The sequence below is a fragment of the Harmonia axyridis genome, chromosome 4, assembly GCF_914767665.1.
Source record: "Harmonia axyridis chromosome 4, icHarAxyr1.1, whole genome shotgun sequence".
Classification (NCBI taxonomy): Eukaryota; Metazoa; Arthropoda; class Insecta; order Coleoptera; family Coccinellidae; genus Harmonia; species Harmonia axyridis.
Genome location: NC_059504.1, coordinates 44,902,172 through 44,914,320, shown reverse-complemented (window position 1 = coordinate 44,914,320; position 12,149 = coordinate 44,902,172). Strand labels below are relative to the sequence as shown.

The following is a 12,149-nucleotide window of genomic DNA, read 5'->3' as shown; positions in this document are numbered from 1 at the left end:
TATGTGGTTTGAGTATTGTTTGTTGACTACTCGTTAGTCACGTGTATTTTTCTGTTTATTTTATTTTCATGGTCATGGCAATAAGTATATTATATAATTAATTACTCATCAATAAACGTTCACAATCACCTACTCAATCGTAAAAACCTGTTTCAGTCAAAATTTAGAAATAGTAGGTACATATAATTTAGACAAAATTAGAATAGCAACTATACTTTTCTGAATTTATCCTAATAAAATTGAAAGTTCATTATTAAATGAATGAAATACATTTTTTAATGTGTATATAAGTGGAATGTGTAGAATTTCCTTTTATTAGGAATAGATCAATAAAGGTTAGAACAAAGATAAGTTACCTATATGATTCCATGATGATCTTATGTGAGGTCATCGGATTAAATTAAAAAAAAAAACGAATATTTTGTTCTTCTTGAAGGAGCGATATTTTATAAATCTTTCAATTTCTAGAATTAATTTTTTTCGTATATTACATATATTTTGAAAACTGATTTTGTACTGCAAAAAAAGTCTCAAAAACCCCACATCTACTCATTACTAATCCATGAATTATATATAGGGATAAAAAATTAGTATCTCTACTATTTATAATGAAGGGGTGGAAACCCATGTGTACATTCCATAAATTCATGAAAAAATTAGAGTGGGCGATGAGAAAAGAATGTAACAAAATAATTTTTTTTCATTCTGTACACAGTCATATTCTAAACTATACTATTACTGCACACATTTTATGTTGGTTTTCACAGTTGCATTAAAATCAGCTTAGAGCTTTAGACTTTTGGTTCATTTGGAACTAATGGAATTTCAAAATTTATAGGAATCTCAAGTTCGGAGATATGTTTTTTAACATTTTCTCATTTAAAAAATCCACTCAAAGTTGAATGTTGCCATATGAGTAACATTAATACAATTTTTGCAAATGACATTGAAACCCTACTTATCTACAATAATTTAAATAAATGATATCTTAGTGTTAATAAGATTTAGTTAAGTACGTACCAGACAATATACTTACCTCAACTAGATAACGTATAGAGCCTTTAAAAGTATGTATATTTACTCCTAAGGTTAAATCTAATTAGTCTATTTCATTCAATAGATCATGAGGTACTTCAAATTTATAGTCAGTCTCTTTTTGATCAAAATCGCTTACATAAAATGTGCAAACATTTTGGCAATCCTTCCCATGGTTCAAAAAAGTCACTATGTCATGTATCGCAAATTACTGGAAGAACTAGTGAACAGGGGACATACTGTTGATATCTTAGGAGGAATTCCATCAAAGACTGAAGCCAATATAACTGGGTAAATATATTTTAGTTGTATTTTTTAAAGAAATACCTATATATGATTTCTCCTAATGGAAAAGACTTAAACCTATATTACAAAAAATTAAATATAAAATTTTGCCTGATATATAGAGGTTCCCTTGGTTAAAACTGCATTTTTTGATGATAATATGGGTTTTGTCTCAGATATGATTACTATGAAAAGATTTCATTTCTTCTACAAAAGTAAGCAGCACAAGTTTCTGTCGACAACATTGTCTGTAAACATTTTTTCACTCAATACTGAAAATTGACTGAAAAACAAGCTAATTAAGATGCTTCAAAACTTCGGCTTAATTTCAGTTTAAACTTCATTGATTTCCCACAACTAAACCATCCAGATGTGCCACCGTTTAGCATCAAAGACCTACGGAAGTTTACTGTGAATTACGCTGTTAAATTTATGTTTCATTTGCATGGTATACCGGTATGTAAAGATAGTTTTGAATTGGAAAATGTGAAAAATTTAAGAGATTCCAAGAAGAAATACGATCTTCTCATAATTGAGATCTTCATTTGTGATTGTTACTATGGATTTGCCCATACATTTAAAGTTCCAGTTGTGTCACTGATATCCAGTTCGGATTTGCCATGGGGTGGTTATAGAATAGGAAATCCAGATAATCCTTCATATATTCCAGTTTACTTCCAAGGATTGAGACCGGACAAATCGTTGTATGATAGATTTTGGAACACAGTTTCTTATGCTCAAACAAAAATTGGGTAAGATCAGCATGCACTGCTATAGTTAAGAGTTTTTCATAGGTATTCCATTTTATAGTCATTGGTGGTACACCAAGGAACAAGATAGAATAGCTAGAAATTTCTTTGGTGAAGATATGCCTAGCATCAATGATATTGTATCGAATACTAGTATTCTTCTTCTCAATAGCCATTTCACTGTGAATATGGCAAGACCAGCAGTTCCAAATTTCATTGAAGTTGGTGGTTTACACATAGATAGAAATGTCAAGCCCTTAGATAAGGTGAGGGAATCCTCATGTAAATTAAAATATCAAATTTAATGTAATATTTCCAGAAAATGGATGATTTTATAGGAAACAAAAAATTCATTTATTTTTCTCTTGGATCTTTGGCAGCTTCCGAGACATTTGAAAAAGAAATTTTGAGAACTTTCATGGATACCTTTGCTGAATTAGACCACAAAGTTTTATGGAAAGCGAATAGAACTGAGATGGAAAAAAGTGTGGCTATACCTGCTAATGTACTTGTACAAACTTGGATGCCTCAGTTAGATATTTTATGTAATTATTCATTTAATATATTGTCAATTTTAAAATCTATACTTACTGGCGAATTTAGGGGAACAGATAAAATCTTTTCAGTGTACTGAAACCATTTAGAGTGCTGTTATTGGTCTCAAAATTGAGATACGCAATAACTAAAAAGAGGAACATATTACTGTTCATAAACATTCTCCACCTATCAATGATTCATTCCACAGGATGTTCTGAATGAAAGCTCACTTTTAATTTTTTTGTTCACCCTGTATATGGAAATAAACAAAGTAACTGAGAAGGGCATCTGAACAGTTTTGATCCCAAAGAATCAAACTACAACGCAAAAAAAATCCTTGAAAGCGTAAATGTAATAAAAATTTCATTGAGATTTTCTCCGATCCCCTAATTTTGCCGGTTTGTACATTTTCAAATTTAATATTCAGCAGCTGTAATGTTTGAACATATATGAGTTTTGTTGTGTTTTATAGGTCATCCTAACATACTTTTCTTCATCACGCATACTGGTCTTCTAGGAACTCAAGAAGCAATTCATTGTGGCGTTCCAATGTTATGTATACCCCTCTTTGCTGATCAGTACCAAAATTGTCGAAACATGGTAGATAAAGGAGTAGCTGAAACCCTAGAACTGGAGTCATTAACCAAAGAAAAATTCAGCGATGTTGTTAAAAAGTTGATAGACAAGCCCAGGTGAATTTTCCAGAATATAAATTTTTGTTCAACTGCTTAGGACTTGCAAATATGAAATCCACTTCATTTTAGGTATTCACAAAATGCGAAAATGTTATCGAAACAGTTCAAAGACAGACCATTATCACCAATGGAAACGGCCATGTATTGGATCGATTATGTGATAAAACATAATGGAGCACCTAATATGAAGAGTCCAGCGATTTATTTGAAATGGTACCAATATTACCTCATAGATGTCCTCAGTTTAGTGACATTAACAGTTTTTTTAATTTCATTGTTCCTTTTTATTTTATTTAAATATATATGGAACAAAATCAAACAAAGTTCTAGTCAGAAAGAAAAAATACAATAAACGAAGATGAAGTGATGGGTGTTTTACTTTGGTTCATTATTTTCAAAAATGAATTTGTTTGAGGATAAAAACAAAATTAATTATTAGTTTACATTTTGGGAGGTGTGGAATTAGAAAAACTTAATAAAATAAATCTGTCCTTTTTCCTTTCAAGCTTTCGTTGTAAACTGTAAGAACTATTTGCATGAAATTTGCTACAATAGTCAGTTGTTACACTTCATTGATACTCTTAGGCCTACAACACGAAGCATAAATGAAAGCTACAAACCAAGGAATTCCATTTGAAATAAAACACACAATTTGAAATGTGTCTAAGGGTTTTCCAGTAAGAGGCTTCATTTTGAATAGCCTGCTATCTGGACAGCTGTCACTGGAAACGAAAATGTTTTGGCTGCGCAGCAATATTTATACAGTCCATTCAGGAATTATTGACATCGAAGTAGGCCATGAACGTCTAGTCGCGGCTTTATTTCTGGTTACAAAAATATCACTAAAAATTGCTATGGTTCATCATAGAAATAACCAGTTTAAATTATTTTCATCATTTTTGTATCCAAAAGATCCCGAATTTTCGAAATTACGATTATTACGAAGGGACGCATACAGTCATGATTCCATAAATTGAAATTCAAATTATATAACGTAAAAATATAGTGGAATGCTATCTCATTTCAAGGAAATCCAATGAAGAGATATCTATTCATTTAAGAGTCGCCCATGAAAGATCCCATTGAAGATCATTAAAATATGCATATTCCTTTTCACCAAAGGCTCTTCAAAAATTGTTGCGTTACTGATGGACACTGGGTACCAACCTGCTTGCAAAATTCTTATCAAATAACTCTTATGGATCATTTTAACTGTGGTATCTCAACTGGTGAAGAAAACAGAAAAAACTGGTTGATAAATTTAAATAGTGTAGCTTAGTGAATGGAAGAGCCATATCATTATAAGACAGAAATAAAATTCAAAGAATCCATTTAGTATATGAAAAATTTTGACATCACAGTTGTACTGTAACTTTCAAAATTGGAACCAATTTATCAGCCGATGTGTAAATTACTTTCTAAAGTCACTATTTATTGAAACTGTTCATAACATGAATGATTGATTAAACTTGTATGAGAAATATAGGTACTATTTGTACTCAAGTTTTCTGTTTTTTATTGAAATGCATTTGTACTAGTTTCTGTTAAATTACATAAATTATTTTGCCCATAACAGCTTTAACTCACTCTCTAAAAGCATTTTTGCATGAAATCATTTTTAATTTGTGAATTTCAAAATTTTATTGGATTTTATGGGAAAGGCATCATTTTATTTTAGTTTTCAACGATTTAGCTATTCTACGAAATAGGAGGAACTAACAAATCATAAGATAAAATTTGCAGTAATTTCCAGTTTATATTTGATAAATTCAGAAATACCATCTCTACTAATGTTGAACAAAAATACATGTGAAATAATCCAAGTAAATGAAACTTTGCTGATATAAGTATTTCTGCTTACCTTGTAGAACAAAACCGTGCAGGAATATCTCAGTTTCACACAGATTTTATGTTTATATTTCATTTTTTTATGGTGATACTCGAAACTCTTCTTCTGTCATGGATTTATCTTTTATCTGTCAAATTTGTGATACAGAAAACAGTTCTGCCAACCAACATGTTTCAATGCAAAAATCACTAAACAATATTATGGAAATATTCCTAAATTTCAAGAAAAAGTCAGTAGATTAGATAAAATAACGTATATTACTTGTACAGAAGGCTCATTCAAAAACTCTTTCATTTTGCTTACTTTGTGGCTAGTTTTTGAATTTTGAACCCTCGGAATAATATTTATGCATTTTGCATTTGTATTATAAATAACTATTCTCTCTTTGGATTTAATAAGAGTGATGCCATATATTCTCATATTTATCATTTTTAGTGTTTTTCTGTCTTTGAGTATTATTCTTTGATAATTTCTTTTAACAAAGTTGGTTTTTTAATATTAGCCAGGCAGTATTTTTGAATATTTTCTTAGCAATAAGCTGTTATTTCCAATTCTGTTCAATATCTGAAATATAAATTTTTCCTTGGGTCATCATTAAATATAGTAAGTGAAAAATCTTGAATAAGACTTTAGATTTATTAACTTCTATAACTTCACTTTCAATCTATCTAAATTATGATCTCCTCAAGTTAAAGTAGGTTGATTATCTTGATTTAATAATATTCAAGTGTTGTGATAATTATTATTATATAAATAAATAAAGCACATGTTATTGAATTGCTTCTTTCATCCTATAATCTTATGACAAAACAGTCTTTGGTACAACTCTTTCTTTAAGTACAAATTTTCCCATCAATTTCTGATGTTTTGCATGCCCAAAGGCCTCCATCCCTCAGGATGGTATATAAAAATTTCACATATTCTTATCTACATATTAAAAAAATGTATCTTTCAGAAAAACTCATAAGGTGTGAGAAACACCTACTTATCAACCTGAGCCATCGTTAGACAAAGAAACAATCCACTTGAAGTGTATTTTTGTTCACCCGCATTTCGAATCACTTAACAAGGAGAAAGGGTGGCCTTTGTGTTGTTAAACATAGATGTCATTCTCCTCCTCCTCTCACTGTTACTTCTCTGAATAAGGAGTTATCTGTTGGCAAAGAGACTGCTTCAATTGAGGGCGAATCGGGCAAACTATCCGAGCTTCTTCTTTCTGGTTCAACAGATTCGTCTGTTGCAACTGCCTCAGTCTCTTCTTTCTTTTCACGAGTATTCTCAGTTTCTTGTTCCTCTTCTTCTGGAATAGTTTGAGAGACTTCTTCAGAAGATAGATTTTTACCGAGTTTAACATCCTGTAACAAATAAATAGTCGGTTTAATGTTTTCAATGACACAGGTGGTGAGAATAGTTATTTATAATACAAGTGCAGAAGGCATTGATATTTTTCCACGAGTTCAAAATTCAAAAACGAGCCACGAAGTGGCGAGTTTTGGAATGAACGAGTGGTAGAATGAGCCTTCTGTACGAGTATTATACATTATTTTCTCCAATTCATTGCTTTTTCATTGAAATTAATGAAATATTCCCATAAATATAATTTAGTGATTTTTGCATTGAAAAATGTTGGTTGGCAGAACTGATTTCTTTAAGGCAAATTGATGAATTGACAGATAAAGCCGTGGCGGAAAGTTCGGAGTACCAACATAGAATAATAAAATATAACCATGAAAACTGTATGTTTCTGATATATTCTCGCACGATTTTGTTCTACAAGATGTGGAAGAATGAACGGAAGAACTACAGAATTAGAGAATAGTTATTTATAATACAAGTGCAGAAGGCATTGATATTCTTCCACGAGTTCAAAATTCAAAAACGAGCCACGAAGTGGCGAGTTTTGGAATGAACGAGTGGTAGAATGAGCCTTCTGTACGAGTATTATACATTATTTTCTCTAATTCATTGCTTTTTCATTGAAATTAATGAAATATTCCCATAAATATAATTTAGTGATTTTTGCATTGAAAAATGTTGGTTGGCAGAACTGATTTCTTTAAGGCAAATTGATGAATTGACAGATAAAGCCGTGGCGGAAAGTTCGGAGTACCAACATAGAATAATAAAATATAACCATGAAAACTGTATGTTTCTGATATATTCTCGCACGATTTTGTTCTACAAGATGTGGAAGAATGAACGGAATAACCACAGAATTAGAGAAATTGAGTTTTTTCTTTTACCTGTGCTCTTACAGAAGACATTCCTTCAGGTGAATCATCTTCACCGCATGGTCTTAAAACAAGATATAGAAGAAGATCTGAAAGGGAGATTATTCCAATAACTTTATCCTCGTCGTCTACAACTACTAATCTATGTACCTGAAAAAAAAGAGACATATAAATAATTGTGTGCTTTTGCGTTGGATAATGGACTGTTTAACATATTCTGATCCTTTTATTTCAATGGACAATATCTAAATTTACTTACTTCAGCTCTAACGATTTTTTCCATTATCGTGAAAAGGGTTTCATCTAATTTACATTTATGTACACCTTCGAACCATTCGTTTCTATGTTCATTTGCTTTCTTCAAAGAAACATCTAAATCGTTATAAGTTTTTTCAGCTGCCAAATTCTGCATAAAATAGATGGAATTAATAAATTGTCCTAAAGTGGCCAAAGCGTTGTGTCAACTTACTATCACATCAAATTTGGCATAAATATCTTTTAGTCTGCCTTCAGAATCAACTATGGGTAATGCAGAGACTCGCCTCTCAACGAATTTTTTCAAAGCTAGGATGATGGAGGTGTCTTCGCTAGCTGTCTCTATATTATCATATGAACCTATTCGCAGCTCCCTCAAAGTCTTATTCATATAACTTGGTTTTGGTAACTCATTAATCTGAAAATAAAATATATATATACATTACAAAACAGAAAAAATAGAGCCATGGAATAAATTTAGATGAAAAAAACCTTAAAATCAAATGAAATAACGTTTTTAAATGGCCCTGAAATTATAGCAACACAACAATGTCATTTTCTGGGACCTCCTGATTGGTTGAAGATTCGTAGGGAGTAATCCATAATTAGTTGAATAGTGTTGTGAAATCAATAGAGATATTAAACACTTATAATTATTCTTAGATGATATTTTCTCAAAACTTAACTGAAACATTGACTGAATGTTGGTAATTTTTATAAGAAAATAAATTTATCATGGAAAAGAAATTTCGAATCTACTTCAGCACATGAAACAAAATACACTGCTCAACAATTGATAGGGATCACTTACTTGTTCTAAATTTATTTCTGAAATATTCGCTCCAAGATTATAAATTTGGTCAGATATCAGAGTATTTTCAGTTGATAATAATAATAATAATAATAACAAGCTTTATTTCAAGTAAAGTAGAGATGTGATACATAACTTCTTGAAATGAAATAGCGTCAAAAAAAAAAATATTTCAAACATCTACTGATTAGAGGTCCTGTTCCAGCTCCCCACATCATACATCAAAAACTCTTCCACCGTGTATGGTTCGATTTGTATTAAAAGCTTGAAAATTTGCTTTTTAAATCTTTTGAGGGTGGTTGTTTCTTCTGTGTAATCTATAATTTTATTGTAATATCTAATACAACTATATTCTGGTCCCTTTTCCGTTAATGTAAGTCTATGTTGTGGATATTTCAACTTTGTTGTCCTTGTGTTATAGCTTGTTGTAGTTTTACTCTGAAAGTAGTTTTTATTTTTGAATACAAATATAAGGCACTCTTGTATGTGAACTGCAATTGCAGTTAGCAGGCAATTTTTCCGAAATATTCCTCTGCATGATTCCCTACTTTTCATTCGCATAATTGTTCTAACAGCTCTCTTCTGCATCTTCAGAACACGATCCATAGTGTTTCCACTTCCATAAAAAACAATTCCATACCTTAGTTTAGATTCAAATGTAGCCTGATAGATTATCTTAATGGATGATAAGTCTAAATATCTTCTTAAAACACCCAGTGAGTAGCAGATGGAAGCTAGCTTGGTGCATAGCGATGATATATGTTCGCTCCAGTTTAAATTTTCATCTATTGTGAGACCCAGGAAGCGTCCAGAATTTTGCAGTACGACTTTATTGTTATTGAGTTTGATCTGTGATGGTGTTACAAAACCAGAATGAGCAGTCTTCAGAAGAATGGCACATGTTTTTTCTGCGTTCATACATAGTCTGTTGGATTGGAACCATTGCATCGTTTGTTCTAAAGTGCTTTGAACAATATTTGAAATTTCGGGGAAACTGGATGCACTCAGCGTTAAGTTGAAATCATCGGCATAGTTTATCATATGATGTTCAACTTTGTTGTATAAGTCATTGATGAAGATGATAAAGAGTATAGGACCAAGGATACTCCCTTGTGGAACACCAAGTTGTATGCATGCTTCTTCAGATATAGTTCTTGTGCCATTTACATCGATAGCGACCCTTTGCTTACGATTAGATAGGTAAGATCTAAACCATTCTTTTTCTGTATCTCTTATTCCATAGTATTCCATTTTTGTCAATAAATAATCGTGGGTTAAAGTGTCGAAGGCCTTAGATAGATCCAGCAATAGGGCAATCACTACTTTGGAGTCTTCCAAGCCATTAAGTACATTTTGAATGAATTCGAATGCGGCTGTAGTTGTTGATTTCCCCTTCACATATCCGTGTTGTGATGATTTCAGGATTTTCTCCTGCATGAGAAAAGTCACTAGTTGTTCACAGATGGCCAACTCTAAAATTTTTGAGAAGGTAGGAAGTATGCTGATAGGTCTATAGCTTTCGGGTTTATTCTCTTCACCTTTTTTATATATTGGCTTTATGAGGGCTTGCTTCAAAAGTTCCGGAAAAACACCATATTTCATTGAATTATTAATGAGATAGGTTAGTGGAGTTGCTATCTCTTCCATACAGAATTTTACAGTTTTCATTGGAATATCATCTATTCCTGAACTGTTTTTATTCTTGAGCCTTCCTATTAATTTCAATGTTTCTTCCTTTGTTATTGGGTGGAAATTAAATTTATTATCATTTCTTTCGAGGTCATGTTGAAATGGTATATTTTTTTGGTGACTTATTTTCTCTTCAGCTGCTGTTGCAAAATGCAGATTGAATTTTTGTGCCATTTCAGTGGGATTTGCAGGAATCTCTTTACTAGAATTATTCTTAATTGTTGCAACTGTTCTCCAAAGGGTTTTCATTTTGTTGTCAGAGTTTAGAATATGCTGTTTAAATTTATTGCTTTTCTCTTTTCTCAACAATTCGTCATATTCTTTTTTAACTTCCTTGTAAGATTTCATGAAAGCATGATTAAAAGTCTTACAAACATGTAATAAGTCGAGTCTGGTCTTACAGTTTATTATTTCCTCACTTCTTGGTTTTGGAGTTTTTTTCGTAGCAACTTTCATCTTTCTCATTGGACATGCCTGGTCTAGTTTGTTTTTGAATAAATTTGTGAAGGTATTCCATTGTTCCTCTACCAACTCATCTGGAATGTTGTATAAAACATTCCAATCCAAGAGCTTCAGACTTTCTGCTAAATTTTGCAAGTGGTTTGATGTTACAATTCTTTTATATTGGTATTTCTGACTTTGGTGTATCTGCTCCTTTATTGTTATCATCTGGGCTGTATCATGATCTGAAATATTTGTTTTTATTAATTCTGCTGTAAAGTTTTGTTGGTTGATGAGAATATTGTCTATGCAAGATTTACTGTATAAGGTTGATCTTGTTGGCTCGTTGATGCTAGCTTTTATTCCGTATGAATCAAGTAAATCAAGGAACTGGATTGTACTTTTATTGGATTTATCAAGGAGGTTAATATTGAAATCGCCTGCAATAATTACTGTTTTGTTTTCCCAGCATATCATCTGAAGAAGCTCTTCAAATTTTTTCAGGAATTTTTTTGTTTCCCCTGGGGTAGTATACAGTGATATTAAAGTGATAATTTTTGTACCTATCTTCATATCAACTGAGGCAATTTCCATTATCTTCTCAATTGAAAGTTTAAATATGTCTTTTCTTTCTTGATATTTGATACCTTTTTTTAAATAAATGGCACTTCCTCCATGTTTGAATTCGCTGCGACAGAAGGCACTGGCTATGTGGAAACCTTTGATGTTATGGTTCTGAAGTTGTTCAAAACTTTTCCAATGTTCAGTTACACATATTGCTTTCAAGTTATCCAAAGTTTGAATCATATCTTCTATGTTATCGATTACATTGGTTATAGACTGAACATTTTGGTGAAAAACAGAAATTGGATCAGTGTATTCAGTTGAATTGGGAAGCAACAGCCCCTCTCCTTCTTGTTCCAGGTTTTTGAAATAAATTCCGAAAGGAAAATTCTCTCACTATGACCCCCTCAGGCCAGATCTCCGGACTACAGATTGATTTGAACAACTCATCTGTTTGTACCCCAACACTGAAAGCTGAATTGCTGCCTTGCGTATTCAGCTTTTTCACTTCTATTTCCTCATTTTGATTCATTTCTCCAAGATAATCTTTTATTTGTTTTTCAGTGATGTCCTTGCCTTGAATCCTGCCAACATAGATCCATTTCCGTTTGGCTGCTCCCTTTATTATAGAGTTTGTCGTTTTTTTTGAGCCTGTGCATATTACTTCACTCCTAGGTTTATTTTTATTGCGTATAATCGTTGTCCATTCCCCATCCTGTGCTGACGTTTGTTTGTTGTTTATGCTGATTTGACGTTCTACGTTGACATAAGCTTTTTGACTTTTAGACGTATCAACTGCATCAGTTCTATGAGAGGGTAGTTCCAATATTCTGTGTACCGTCTTTTTGGCATATGACATTTCATTATTTTTCTCATTCCTTGTGTCTTGACTTTGACTTTTGTTATCATCTTTATATTGTCCACTTTTTTCTTTGTTTACATTTTTAACCTTTATTATATTATCAGTTTTTTCGACATCTTCAGTATGATTTTTCAGAAGTGCATTAT

General features: G+C 31.8%; 2 protein-coding genes across 6 annotated transcripts in view; one reads left to right on the top strand and one right to left on the bottom strand.

Moving 5' to 3' along the window:
- The first annotated feature begins 29 nt into the window (after positions 1 to 29).
- On the top strand, positions 30 to 3,668 carry LOC123677545 (UDP-glucosyltransferase 2-like). Of its 4 annotated transcripts, none has more exons than XM_045614117.1 (7): positions 30 to 172; positions 1,121 to 1,326; positions 1,653 to 2,072; positions 2,131 to 2,335; positions 2,389 to 2,614; positions 3,079 to 3,298; positions 3,371 to 3,668. In XM_045614117.1, the coding sequence occupies exons 2-7, from the start codon at positions 1,124 to 1,126 to the stop codon at positions 3,651 to 3,653; spliced, it is 1,557 nt and encodes a 518-aa protein (XP_045470073.1). In that variant the 5' UTR covers positions 30 to 172; positions 1,121 to 1,123; the 3' UTR covers positions 3,654 to 3,668. The 4 variants fall into 4 exon arrangements, with proteins under 4 accessions (XP_045470073.1, XP_045470074.1, XP_045470076.1 ...); XM_045614118.1 differs by having other exon boundaries at positions 81 to 176; XM_045614120.1 differs by having other exon boundaries at positions 156 to 335.
- A 2,104-nt stretch (positions 3,669 to 5,772) lies between these two features.
- The window catches only part of LOC123678808 (5'-AMP-activated protein kinase subunit gamma-2), a 140,919-nt gene continuing 134,542 nt past the window's right edge, over positions 5,773 to 12,149 (bottom strand). For both annotated transcript variants that reach the window (XM_045616038.1, XM_045616039.1), the window contains exons 10-13: positions 7,851 to 8,054; positions 7,641 to 7,787; positions 7,394 to 7,531; positions 5,773 to 6,505 (exon numbers count right to left, since the gene is read on the bottom strand). In XM_045616038.1, the coding sequence (XP_045471994.1) occupies positions 6,257 to 6,505; positions 7,394 to 7,531; positions 7,641 to 7,787; positions 7,851 to 8,054 (738 nt within the window). In that variant the 3' untranslated portion in view covers positions 5,773 to 6,256. The remainder of the gene's footprint in view (positions 6,506 to 7,393; positions 7,532 to 7,640; positions 7,788 to 7,850; positions 8,055 to 12,149) is intronic.

Bases quoted from the DNA above. Each gene is read 5' to 3' on its own strand.
- LOC123677545 (XM_045614117.1), top strand. From the start codon at position 1,124: ATGAGGTACTTCAAATTTATAGTCAGTCTCTTTTTGATCAAAATCGCT. The intron at 2,073-2,130 runs GTAAGATCAGCA...TCCATTTTATAG, and splicing joins TATGCTCAAACAAAAATTGG to TCATTGGTGGTACACCAAGG. The intron at 2,615-3,078 runs GTAATTATTCAT...TGTGTTTTATAG, and splicing joins GCCTCAGTTAGATATTTTAT to GTCATCCTAACATACTTTTC.